Here is a 13968-nt window from a genome sequence, read left to right on the forward strand (position 1 = left end):
GTTTTAATTAACAAACGTGCCTAATGTGACACTGATTCCTCTCAGGTTTGTACTCAAGAAAACTGCAGTGGAGGTAGTTGTTCTGGCCATAATTTGATTTATACCACTGCAAGGTCAGAATAAAGCCCTATTACAAAATCACATGGTTTGTGATTTAACTATTTAGGCAGGTTCCTCTGTTACACAAATGGAATTCACAGCTGTTAATCTAGTTCTGAGCAGGCTTGGGAATTAAGATTTTGCTGCCAGAAAAACAACAACCAACAAACAACATTCCAGTACATGGAATTCCAGGAGGGATCTCCCACAGAGTGAGAAGATTCAAAATAAACAGTGCCTGTCTAGTAAGATGCCAGATCAGCAATATGTCTTTACTTGATCCCTCTGATTTAGCTTAGCTTAGCTGATTTTATTTCTTTACTCTTCCAGTGCTGCCCTTTTGGGCTTATAAGTATTTTCTCATATATTTTGGTGGAACAAGCATTATTTTAGAATTACTGTTGCTGGGTCTGGTTTTCTCTCAGATTCAGTGCCTCCTGTCTCTTTGCAGTACTGTAATGTCCCCAGCTCCTCATTGGCATAATCCCTGATTTTTTATTTTTTTTTTATTTTGGGGGGGAGGGAGGTGTAATTTAAAAGAGGTAGAAATTATGATCGTTTTCTGTTGGTATTTCTGGCCCTTTACAAACTGCTCTCAAAAAAAGATGGAGAAAATTCCTCCAGCCAACCCTCTGAGGCTCCAGAGAGCCGAAGTCCATGCTGGGCCCATCTGAGGCTCTGTCAGAACGGACTCTGGTCCTTCTGTGTGTGCCTCAGTTTGGAGGAGCAGTTTCCTTTCCCCTGCCTTGTCCCACCCTGCTTGCTCCTTGGCCATCAGTCCCTGCCTGGAAGTGATGAGCTCAGCACATTTGCACGGTGATAGCAAATGGAATCTTTGGCCATATAAATGTCATAAACTTTCACATTTTGCAGGGCTGGATTCCTGTCTAAGCCACGAGGCTGATTAGAAGCTTTGGAGCTAGTTATTCACAGAACTGCTGCTAGCACAAGCAAGCTCTGCAGGGAAAGTGGGTTTGGATAGGTTTAGCATTTCAGCTGTTTGTGAACTCTAAAAGTTCTGACAGCTATGAATGGAGAAAGAGCAATCAGAATCTGCTGAAAAGCTGAGAACCAGACTTAACAAATCCAATTTTGAATGACAAACCATTAGTGTTATGTACAATTGTATCTTGCCAAAATTACACAGGGGATAAATCAGTTATAGCCATTAATTTAAACAGTAAGTGTCTTAGAATCGATTCTGATCGTTGCACAGAGTGAATTGGATGTGATGGGTTTTACTCTTTTTTCTGGCATGGGATATACACAAGTTTTCCTATTTTTGTATTACTTGTATACAATTTTATTTCAGTAAGAAAACAAGCCACCATTCCTAAGAAATAAAACAGTGTGCACTGTCTAAAGTATTGATTCTCCTCCTCCCCCCACATATTGTCAGCTGCATAGCCCAGAGCTTTGCACCTTCACTTTCCTACTCCCTGGAACATCTCTTGTCTTTGCTTTGCTCTGCTGTTCTTATGAGCAAGGATTCAAAACAAGGAATTGGAACATTTAGGATCTGATCCTATCTGACTACAGCTTACTTTCCATCTAAATTTTTTCAATCCAATCCTAAGGCCCTTTTCTAGCAGTGATGCTGACAGTGACAGAAGCAGAGGACACTTTGCCGTGGCTGAGCTACAGCGTGGCTAAATAGCTTCAGCCTTTGGCCAGCACCAGGATCTGGAGATAAAAGATTTCAGGAATCCTTCCAGGAATCTTCCTGTCGGGTTTGTGGTTGTTTTCTCCGTAGTTTCTGTTGCTGAACTTTCAGATGCAGATGTGCTGAGGCAAAAGGGGCTTCAGGCTGTAGTCCCTGGAGCAGCCTCCTGCAGAGGCCATAGGCAGTGACCACATGGCAGAACTCCCTCTCACTGCTATTGGACTTTGTCTGGGACAGCAACATGAGTTTATTCTATCAACACTTCATTTTTCCCCAAAACAAAGCTGCTTACAAGAGGTTGTGGTATCACTTTGATACTTAGTACAGATGAAATGGTTTATCTTGAGAAGTTGTTAAATACCTTGCTGGAGATATGGCTGTGTTTGACTGAAAGTTCTAGGATATTTTCTTTGGTGTTGTTTACAAGACACAGCTCGAATTGGATTTTTCTGTTTCATCTGACCTAAAAGAAAAAAATTACTTTCCATTTTTTAATCCTTCTTAGATCATAATTGCAGTTGTAAAATGGGCTGTCATTCTCCCAAGCAGAGACTTACTGGCTGAAGATGGAGCAGGGAGTGTGGTGCATGCCTGGCTTTGCAGTCATTTGGTGCTCCAAATATAGAGACAGCACTGAGGGAAGCAGGAGAAAAATAGAACTGATGCTGCTGTGTTTGTGCTACAGATAGAAATCAATATCATATTTTTGATGAAAGGTGGGAGCTGCAATTCATACTTGTAAAAGCAACGTGTCAAAAATCTATGTAGCATTAACAAAAAATGTTCATGAACTACTTGGATAAAAGTTATTTTCTTCCATTCATCTGTAAAATCCATTTTGCACCCTCAGCTGCAGCCCCTGACCCAGGCAGACACACAGGAATTGCCAGCAGGGGAATGAGAAATATTGTGCAGAGCCAGCACCAAATGTCTTTGCACTCAGACCTCAATGGGAAATGCAAAGTGCTCTGCTCACATGTTTGATGACTATTTCAGTAAATTACAAAAGTCACTGTCTCTGCCTGTGTATAAGGATGATTTGCCACTGGAAGCTGAAATTGTGCAACATTTCGCTACAGGTGCTGCTACTAAAGAAAAAGCAGATATGTAGTCAAGAATTTGTTTAGGGGTTACTACATATTTCATTTAATAAATCTACCTTGTCTCATAACTGGAAACAGTAATGAGAATACTTCAATTATCATTTCCTCCACCTTTAATATTCAGGAAGATTTAGGCAGTGCTATGCATACGAATTTAAAACTTCATAACACAAAGAGATTAAATCACTAACAAAAGCATGTGGGTGCCTAAGTAATAAAAGGAGAATATCAAAGTACACAAAAAGTGAAACACTACAGAAACCATACCATAAAAGTAAAGAAAATTTGAACTTTTTTGTGTTCTCAGGCTTCAGAGGCTTTTCCACTCCCCAGAAGAGCTCCATCTCTAGTATTACACCTGAAGGACAAAGTGTACATAATCTGAAAAATGTGCAGTGTTGGTGGTTGGATTTTTTGGGAAGAGTTAAATTGAGGCAAGACTCCCAGGTTTTTACCTCACTCCATCCCCTTTTCTGGCATTCCCTTAGTATTATTGATAGAACTGCTGACTAATTGCACCCATCACCATTCTCTGTTGAATTTTCCTACAGAATTACATACACATGACCCAGGATGTGTTCATCTTAGGGTTAAGTATGAGCAGGTGGAAAGTAAGCAAGAGTCAAGCTTGCTCATGGTGAGCTAGATTATGCACTATGTAGCTGAAAGGAATAAACAATGGCTGCCATTTATTATCAAGTAGTACAAGGTGCTCAAAGAGGCAGAGCTCAGTTTTAGAGAAATGCTCCATTTCCAGCTGGTTAGTTCTGTTACGGAAGCTGCAGCTCTGCAGTGTCCCCTGGGTTCCTGTGGAGCAGGAGCTGAGTGCCTGGGCTGCCCTGTCCCCCAGCCTGGGCAGGATTTTCAGTCCTGCTGGGCAGGTGGCAGCAGCTCTGTAACCAGGCAGCCCTTAGGTAATGCTATTACCAAAGTGGGGGCAAACAAGGTTCCTTACAAAGGCACACTTTGCTGGGAAAAGTAGCTTTACATAAAAGGTGAAGTGTTTGTTTATCTTGGGAGCCTGTGCCAGGAAGAACCAGAGGGTCACACAGAGCTACCTTAGTAGTCTGCAAGCTCCTGATTGTACCATGGCAAGGTCCTGATCCAATCCTCAAAAATAAATCCTTGCTCTCTGATGCAGCAAGAGAGATTATACATACAGCATTTGCCCTGCAGTATTTCTGGAGTGTTGTTTTTATGTTCTGATTCCAATGTTTGGGAATGTTGTAAAGCAAGTGTTGCTCAGGTTGTAGAGGGTGGCATGTTGGCAGCAGCCAGTGCACAGGAGCAGCCAGAGCAATTCAGCCTCAGCTAACACTCACTGTGTGTCTCAGTAGAGGTATTTGAGGTGGCAGGACGTGTTTCAATCTGAGTTCAAAGAGAATTTTATATTTTTTGTACTAGTTTAATAAAAGAGACATTGAGACATTACAGTTTGACCTAAAGAAAGGATACAGATGCCACTGATTAAAGTGGTTGTTCCTGCTAACAAAGAAAATTACATTATGTTCTCTTGCAATGTATTCTACCCTTTCTAACCTTCAGAGCAAAGCAGCTACATACAGAAATCAGGAATTGTGTGGTTTACTCATATCCCTCAGTATTATATATTTCTCAAAGGGAAGGCAGAGGATACCTGAGAATATTGTCTTATAAGACAGCTTAGTTAATGTCTGTGGGTTTAGACTCTTTGTGGTTATCACCAAATTGCAAAAAGCAATTTCTAATCTTGACTGGAAAAACAAAAAAAATCCTGAGGAAAAAAGTGTGTTGTTTTCTGAGATGAAACAATTTCAGTCACCCTTGGAGGCTAAAAAGTTCACATTTCCTTGTGCTGCTGCAAATATTTCTCTATTTCCCCCAAGTGTACTAAGTCAGTGTAACACTCTCAACTGACTTTGAACATTAGGACCAATAAAGTTGGATCCTACTTTATCAGGGTGTTTTGCCTCTGAATTCACATCTAAACCCACCAAATTTAACTATTAAGCTAGAATAAAGATAAAACTATGCTAATACTCAATGGATATAAATAAGTGGAGTTACTTATGAGCAAAGTTCCACATACAAATGCTTCATTCCACAATATCCCTCACATCTACAACTCACCATTCATTGTTACATTCGTTTTTTAGAATAAGAAATTTGTAGCTATGTTAACTTATAAATTAAACATTATTCACCTTGACTCCTATTATTTGTTATCTTCTGTCTCTTCAGTGGATGTGTGCAGATTCAGACATGGGAGAGGATTTAGGTTATGGTGACCACATTAACTACAGTTTTACCCAAATGTGTTGTTCCTTCCTGCATTAGCATTTTTTTGCATTAAAAGGATATGGTTTCATAAAATGTTATCTACTGCTTGGTTTAAATACATCACTTTACAAAAGAGAACAGAAGCATTTGTGAATGCATTGTCTAAATTAGAGAGATTTTTAGCAAGGACGCGTGAGTTTGTTTCTCAGAGCCCCCATGTGGTGCAGACAGACTGATGGGATCAATCCCATTGCCTTGCCCATGATTATCTGTCCTGGCACTCTGGAGTGATTCATTTTCCATGCTGCTTTAGTCTAAAGCTTCCCAGGGGAGCAGGCTGCTGCCTGCACTCATTCAAAGACAGTGCCTGTCACGGGTATCATTTAAGAATTAATTGTTTGTGACATACACAGATTAAATAAATAGGACTGGATAGATCTTGTGTGTTGAACTGGGCTTAATTACTAGAAGGAAGAATGTAGGCTGACTTCTTCTCTGAGGAACTACACAGGATGGATGCAGGAAGTGTCCTTTAATGACAGATCAGAATTCTTCATCTCTCCGTATCTGACTGCTCAAGCAAGTAGTGGCTGAAGCCTTTTACAAGATAGACATCAATTCCCTGTTTAGTCCTCAGAGTGCCTTCAAACAAGCTGATTTACAGGCCATGTGCTAATATTAATGTTAAACTATCCTCATGGAGCACAAACTGTCACCACTCTTCCCTCTTTAAATGTTTTACAGAGCATTGCTTCTCTTTGTCTCAGGGAGATGGGAAAGGCAAATTGTCAGTAAGTGCTGACCAGAGGAACAGGCTGCACTGTCATACAGTGATGGAATTGTATAAATCAGTTGTTCCTGAACCCCCAGGACAGCACCAATATTCACACAAGTGCAGTATTGATTACTGCACCTGACTCTTGACTTACTCTGCCAGTCCTGGCTCGAGAAGTCCCCCAGCCTTTTTTTGCAGGATGCTGCAAAGTTCCCAACTCGCTGACACTTCCAAACCACTCTGCTGGGTGAAGGAAGGCAGATTGAGAATGAGGAAAAGCCAGCTCAGTGTTCAAAAGCTTTGTTCATCCACACGAAATGGGAATTGTTCTCAGGTAGGACAGCTGGGGAATCATTCTTAGGGTGGAAAAAACCAGACTGGATCTCAACTTTTCAGCTCCTTTTGCACATACAGTGTTAGACTGAAGGGCCCTTTGCTGCTGCATTTTTCAGCAGGGAGAGAGGAGTGTGTTTTACACAATGGTTTTGATGGTATTTTGTCTTGCTTTATCTCATCCCTCCAGTTTATGGCAGGCAGTTGGGCAGCAACTTTCTATTCAAGCTCATTTCTTAGGTAATTATCCTAAGTGGTACAACACTATCCCATCATTCTTCTCATGAGATATACACTCATCATTAGAGATAAGTTTTGTTTCACAGAAACTAATCATAATATCAGAGAATATGACAGTAATCCCAAACATGTCTGTTTTGTTAGACCACTGTGTCTTGGGATGGAGATAAGCTGCTCTGTGTGCAGAATGGAGAGAAGGAGGGCCGTGGTTGGACCCAGTGGATTGAAGGAGATGAAATGCACCTGGTAAGATCATGCAAGAGCTTTGGAATGCCCCTCCCTTCGAATGGTTAGATACAACACAGCAGGGAATGTGCTGTGTCATTTTGGCTGACTTGGACAAAATTGGGTATTGGTGCAGCACTTGACTTGTTTCTAAAGCAACAATTTCATTTGGAGCCATTATGTTTTTATGTCCCTTTCAAAGCCTGACCATTTTGAATGCTCTTTCTGTGCTCAGTGTCTGTCCAGACTCACCAGGCTGAAATGTTCACACATTTACCAGAATGTCCCTCACAGTCTGCAAAATGCTCAGTATGGGAGCTGTGAAACTGAGCACCCAAAAGCAAGGGGAAAATGCACAACTGTTCTTTTAAAATAATTACAGGCCACACTGCATTATAGCCTAGAGAACTAAAATGGCAATTAAGCTTTTGAAATTGATGTTTTTTTCAGATCGTCATTTTTATCTTTCTAAATTAACAGGACTTGAAAGAAGATGCCTGTTCTTTTGTCCTATAACTCTTTATAGCATCCTCACTCTCTCATCAGTGTGGGTAAAAGGCAGTGCTCCTGCTGGGATAATAAACTCCAACCTCCATTTCTCCTCGCTGTGCGGTGCTATTAGCATTCAGCAATCTAAATGGATATATTCTAAATGTTCAAATCAGTAGCAGAGTTATCAAATCCTTGCAGAAGCACCTCAAGCCCCTTATTGCCAAACATAATTTTGAGGAAGTATTGGTGGTTCCAGAATGCAGCTGAGGAGAGGAATGGGTATGACACATCTCCCCAGCTGGCCTTGGTGCAGCACAGGCAGGAGAAGGTTGCTGTGTGAGTGAGGACTTCGTAGCTGAGGCTCAGAAACAGACCATGTAAATGAAATAAATTGTCCAGTATGTTGGCAATTTAAACAAAAAGCCTTGGTTTAAGAAATACTGTCAAATGTCACAACTGTGTACAATATGCTGTCCTCTGGGCAAAATAAAGGCAGAAGATTTTTCTGCTTTAATTAATTTTTGGGAAAGAAATGTCCACATCAAACTAGGTCAAGATGACAAATCACTGTAAATAAAGTCTGCTATATTGCTTCATCAAAACTAGGTTCTGCAATATGTTTTTGGTCTAATTGGGATTCCACAGCACCCAGTAAACCTGGCTGGGCAGTCCATGTTAACCTGTGGAGCAGGGCACCAGAAAAAATTCAACATGCCTGGATTTTGGAAGCTGCAATAGTGCCTGCAGAATCAGCCAATTATTATTCTCCTTCCAGGGGAGAAGTGAAGTGTTCCCTCCTCACCTGGAGGAGGGGAGGCAGCAGCAAAAGGAGATGCCCAAATTTCCTGTGCAGGCACACTCCCCCCAAGAAGCCCTTGTCAGTATTTCCACACTGTTGGGGAAGATGAAACAGGAAAGCCTTATAAATATGATTTATAAGGCAAAAGACTCTGAGAATATAGAAACTATAGGTGAGATTGAAATGAAAGCAAGCTTTGAGATCCCTCAGTTACTGAACAACTGGAAAACAATGGTGTGGCCGGCTGAAGGTAATCCCCTTTTGATGGAACAACACCCTCTGCTTGCAGGCAGCTCCAAGGGTCAGAGCAGACCCTGCCAGCTTGGCAGAAGGGGCCCAAAGAGGAATTTTTAGGGTTTAAAATGTAACACAGTGTGGTAATGTAGTGATTCTTATAGGCTGTATGGAAACACTATAGGATTTGTATCTTGTACTAGATTGGTTAGTGAGAATTAGAATATTCAGCACAGAAGAGATTTATGGTATTGTAATGGGAACCTCGCTCTCTTACGCTTTTACGCTCTTAGGCTTTTGCTCTCTTGCCCTTTTTCTCTCTTACCTTTTTCACTCCCTTACTCTCTCACCCTCTCATCCTCTCTGCCCCTCTCTTCTCTCAGGCCTGCTCTGAGCTGTGGCTGGCAGCTCCCAGCAGGGCCCTGCACCCAGGCCCTGTGCAATAAACCCCAAATCCCAGCAGGGCCCTGCACCCAGGCCCTGTGCAATAAACCCCAAATCCCAGCAGGGCCCTGCACCCAGGCCCTTTGCAATAAATCCCAAGTCCAAAAGGCCCCTGCACCCAGGCCCTGTGCAATAAACCCCAAGCTCCTGACCTGGCTGCAGAGATCTCTCGTCTCCATCCGTCCCCACCATCCTGCCCCTGATGCGCCTGCACCACCCTGCTCCCTCCCAGCTGCAGGCAGGCAGGGCCATGGCAGCTGCACAGCCCTCCCAGCTCTGCTGGGACAGCTCCAGCGCCCATCCAGTGCCCCACGTTCAGCTCACAGCTGGCTGCCCTCAGCCCTGCACATCTGGGCCTTCCCCTGCCCACAGAAACCATGGCACCCACTGCTCTTGGATTTCTCTGGCCTCTGCTGGCTCCCAGGCATTATCTCTTCCCATCTTCTGTCCCCCACAGCAATTCCTTCAGCCCTGGTTTCTGTTCTCCTTATTCAGATTCCTGGCCCTGGCCCTCCATGCCCAGAGCACTTTCTGGACTTGTCCTTGTCAGGAGGTTGATTTTAGAAGGCAGAAACTCAGAATCTGTTGCTCTTGTGTCTAGTGCCAGTTTAGGTAGCTCAGGATAATGTGACTGCACTGAGGCTGCTTTTCAGAAGGCTGGGAGGAATTGTGGATCACACCTGCCAGCTCATGCATTCACTCACTGGCACTTGGAGAATTTACCACAATCTGTCTGCCATGTGTGCAGAAGTCACTCCAAAATTAATTCATGCAAAAGAAGTAACCAGGTATTTTAGAGCCCACTCCTCAATCTTTCAATTTTCTCCCTTCTGTTATTTCATGGATTTCAAAAGATGTCCTCTTTATTTCTCTAATCCTTATTAATTCAGCTCTCTCCATTGAAAGTACAGTAGAGTCCCCTTTGGTATCTTATTTTTGACCAGCTAAGATTACTAGGTCCTGTCCTTTTGAGAGAGCTTTAATACAATGAGCAGTTACCTTTAAAGAATGGATACTTCAATACCTTTATGATCCTATTGAACTTTACACAATGAGCCAAGTGTTAATTTATTCTTTTCACAGTTCTGCAGAAAGTAGGACCACATCCTTCAGTAGTTTATCGCTTCCTATTTCCTTATTTCATTCTGTGGTCTGTACTTTGTAGTTCTTTTTGGATTTTATTTTATGTGAGTGACTTATTTGACCATTCCCCATTTCCTTTTGAGTTTTATTGCCCTTTTCTATTGTATTGATTGCTTCTGCTCCATAGTTTTTGTCACTGTCAGCAAATCTCTCAGCCCTTATTGCACACTCCTTCTTCTGGGTTACCTCTGCAGGAGTGAAGAGAACAGGTCCTAACCAAAATCACTGCTCAGTCTGTTGTTCCACCATCCCAGCATGAAGCATTTTCTCTTATTGGGGTCAAGCAACATGTGTTGTAGCCCCACATTTCTCTTCACAGAGAAAAGCAAGGCACAATTCTTTCCAAGAATATTTCTGGGTTTCACATTCTCTGAACCTCAGAGAAAGAAAACACAATTCTTATCATTTGCTGTGCCTGTGTTTGTGCCAAAGCAGAATGCAATATGGAGATGGTTTACCCACAGTGATGGGGTTTTGTTCCCTTGGCCTGTCAGGGCCAGGTGTGTGTTTGTGTGTCTGTCCACTCACAGTCACGAGATTCAGAGCAGTTCTGTGCAGGGTTGAGTGCTTGGCAGATTCAGTTTCAGATGTATAGAATAATAGAGTATAATAAAGTAATTAATTAGCCTTCTGATATCCATGGAGTGAGATGCATCATTTTCTCTCCTTCTTCAGGGTTCCCAGAGCAGCCATAATATGTCAATTAGGATTATTGACCTAGTTCAAGGATTTTTTAAGTCATTTTATCAAAGTCCCTCATAAGAAATGTGCATAACTTCATCAAAATATTCTGGGAGCTTTATTAAAAGTCTCATCTTGAGCTGGAAAGTTTATCCCTTCTGCTAGGTCATGCATGAGCACAGTCTTTATGTCCCTTAGGGGCTTCCACACTCTTTAGGGGCTTCCACACTCTTTTTTCTTGCACCTGAACCTTGCCCCAGGCACACACCTGTGTGCACTCCCCAGGTGGAACTGCTTTATGCACCCAAAACAGAAAATGCCCATCCCAAAGGCCTCAAGCAGTTGCATATTATTCACTGCAAATCAAGAATGATGCACCAGGAACGTATTTGGCCCTTTAAGATCTGAGATCCCAAAATAACTTCCCTTGCTCCGCCTTTTAGCAGAAAACAAACCCAAACCAGATGTTTTCATTTAGGATGAAAAATAGGCTAAAATATGTACAAGCCTCCCAATTTAATTTAATAGAAAATCATGGATTCAAGTTCAGCTGGATGTATACGTGAATCCATAATGTTTGTGTCCTAAGTAAAAATTTCTAATTATTGGTTTCTAATTATTTTCTCCTCACAGGAAATAAGAGTGTGTGGAGTCACATGTAAGCAGGTCTTTAAGAAGGTGCAGTGAACTTCTGCTGCTACAGGGGTGAAGAACAACAGAATTCTGACTTGCCAGCCACTCTCCAAACGTTAGTACTGAGCATCCTCAGCACCAAGAGCAAACACAGAAATGAAGATCACATTAGAACTATGTAGTTGGAATAAAATAGTTTTAGGGAACTGAAAAAAATGACTGCAAAGAAAGCTATTTTTAGAAATGCCAATTAAAGATACTAAACTCTCTAAATGTGTGCATACCATAATACTTGACTCTGCCAAAAAAGGACTGTTAGGTATAAAAGAAGATGCTGGAGGTTCAGACCTTGTAAGCTATTTTTTACTCTCAGTATCACCCTTTTACTCTCAATATCACCCTTTCAGAGCCTTAGCCTTGTTTTTAAATGGTGGACTGCAGTTTTAAGGAAGCAAATGAGAGCTGTAGGATGCAGCTTGCATTTAAATCCTGAATTTACTGAAGTCAGTAAGGATGTTACCATTAGCTCTGGTGAAATAGATCTATACTGGAAGTGTTCCATCAAAAATAAAAATCTGATTTCTCAAAACTAGTAAATTTATGGATCAAGAGTTTGGAAAAAACAATGCTTACAAAAGCATGGCTAAGGGGCAATGCTTTTCCAAATGCCTTAGCCAATATCTGCCCATGCATTTTTTTTATTGTTGTTGTTCTGGAGACACTGACACAAGGTCACAGCTAGAAACTGTCTGTAACTGTACACACACCACACAGAAGATGAGGCCAGCATTGCTTTGTACAGTATCATTTGCAGATATTTTATGCCCATCACAGTCCCATGTTCTCATGCAGACTGAGAGCCTTGGCCTGGCAGCTGAAATCAGAGCACTGATTAAACCCAAGTGAGGGGAATAATACTGCCAGATTTTCAGTCCATCAACACACTGGATACAGTGAGCACCACCAGCCCGCATCAAATTCTAAAAGGTTTAAATTCACAAAGCTTTAGCATAATGTAACCTGGAATTCCAGGTGTCTCCTGTAGCAGATGTTATCAGCCATTTCCAGGGACTCAGCCAGTGGGGAAATCACCAGAGCAGAGCCTGCTCTGCTCTGGCACCATCCCTCTCCCTGCTCTGAACTGGGTCCATCCCTTTCCTTGCTCTGAACTGGGTCCATCCCTTTCCCTGCTCTGAACTGGGACCATCCCTTCCCTGCTCTGAACTGGGTCCATCCCTTTCCTGCTCTGCACTGGGTCCATCCCTTCCCTGCTCTGCACTGGGACCATCCCTTTCCCTGCTCTGCACTGGGTCCATCCCTTTCCTGCTCTGAACTGGGTCCATCCCTTTCCCTGCTCTGAACTGGGACCATCCCTTCCCTGCTCTGCACTGGGACCATCCCTTTCCCTGCTCTGAACTGGGACCATCCCTTCCCTGTTCTGCTGCAGCTCCTCTCCTCAGCTCTGCTTTTGCCTTCCCCAGGGACTCAGTGCTGACTGGGACAGTTCAGACCTGCAAATGGAACAAATGCTGCCATCCTCTGTAACCAGAGCCTCTTTTAAAACAGGCACTGTTATTAATCCTGCTTAGGAAAGCCTGGTCTGCCATGGAATCCCAGACTCACAGGATGGCCAGGGATGGAAGGGCCCTCAGAGATCCAACCTGCCTGCCATGGGCAGGGACACAGCCTGGAGAAAAGGAGCTTCAGAAACAGCCATTGTAGGGTCCAAAGTTAGCACAGTAGGGATGGCAAACTTTCTGTATTCTGTTATTTCAATGGTGTAGCACCAGATGTGCTGTAACAGACATCTAATTCCATTTTATAAAGTTTTGGGGTTTGCTTTACTTCAGAAAGTACCCAGAAGACATTATCCATGAAGATTTAAGCACCCCCATGTGATAAACAGGTGAATAATACTCCCTGTCCATGTAAATTCTTGTGCTAGCATTGCAACAGCTGTGGATGACACCACTCAGAATTACAGACATGCAATCAAATTATTTATTTAAGTTCCCCTGTAATTATTTTTTCTTGGTAATACTTATGGCTAAGTAGGGAAATGTACTTGAGTCTGACAAGCCAGGGCTCTGCAGAAGCTGCTTTTCTCTCCTGGAAGAGTGTGTTAGCCAGCCAGCTGTGTGTCCATAGCTCAATGGATATCCCAACAGACAGACAGACCACCAGTTCATGGGGATTGAGTTTTCTTCTACTTGGAATGGGACAGATCAAAACTGTTTACAATTAAATAAAGTAGAAAGGTCATAAGGGAGGGAAAGGATCAGAAACCTGGGGATCTTGGGCTAAAATGCTGCTCTGCTTAAGGGAAATTGCAAATCCTTGCCTATTTAAAATTCTATTTATCCTCTTACACAAGGTTGAGGATATCCCAGTTGCCGAATTTCAGCACATCAATCATTTGTTTTTCTTGGAAGATTATTGGACACAGAAACTTTTTCCCTTAAAGTTTCTAATTATTGATTTCATAATCATGGACACCCTCCAAGTACCTTTCCCCTCTTCAGCCCCAAGGAGAGCAGGAGAACAAACAAGTAACTGTAATGAAGTGATGGCTCACACCTCCATTCCCAGACAAACTTGGCAGGATTTTTTTTAATGCTCAGCACTGACAAAGACCTTGTTGGAAATGTAGTTTTCCTTCAACAGAACTTGGCAGTTCATAACCCTTGATTCACCAGCTGTCTTCTAATTTTTGCCTGCAGTTCTCTCCAGTCTTGTGTAACATTCACAAACGCTTTTTGCAGAAGGTTGTAAGTGGATCAATTACCATCTAGCTAAGTAAATCCAATTGTTAAAAGCTATTATTATTGCAATCAAACAGACAGCT

At 42.4% G+C, this 13968-nt stretch overlaps 1 protein-coding gene across 1 annotated transcript in view; it reads left to right on the forward strand.

Moving 5' to 3' along the window:
• The window catches only part of RBP1 (retinol binding protein 1), a 16905-nt gene extending 5521 nt beyond the window's left edge, over nucleotides 1-11384 (forward strand). Inside the window, exons 3-4 of the mRNA XM_005425077.2 lie at nucleotides 6617-6718; nucleotides 11124-11384. Coding sequence (XP_005425134.1) covers nucleotides 6617-6718; nucleotides 11124-11177 — 156 coding nt within the window. The 3' untranslated portion in view covers nucleotides 11178-11384. The remainder of the gene's footprint in view (nucleotides 1-6616; nucleotides 6719-11123) is intronic.
• The last annotated feature ends 2584 nt before the right edge of the window (nucleotides 11385-13968 follow it).

The sequence above is a fragment of the Geospiza fortis genome, unplaced genomic scaffold (genome assembly GCF_000277835.1).
Source record: "Geospiza fortis unplaced genomic scaffold, GeoFor_1.0 scaffold118, whole genome shotgun sequence".
NCBI lineage: Eukaryota > Metazoa > Chordata > Aves > Passeriformes > Thraupidae > Geospiza > Geospiza fortis.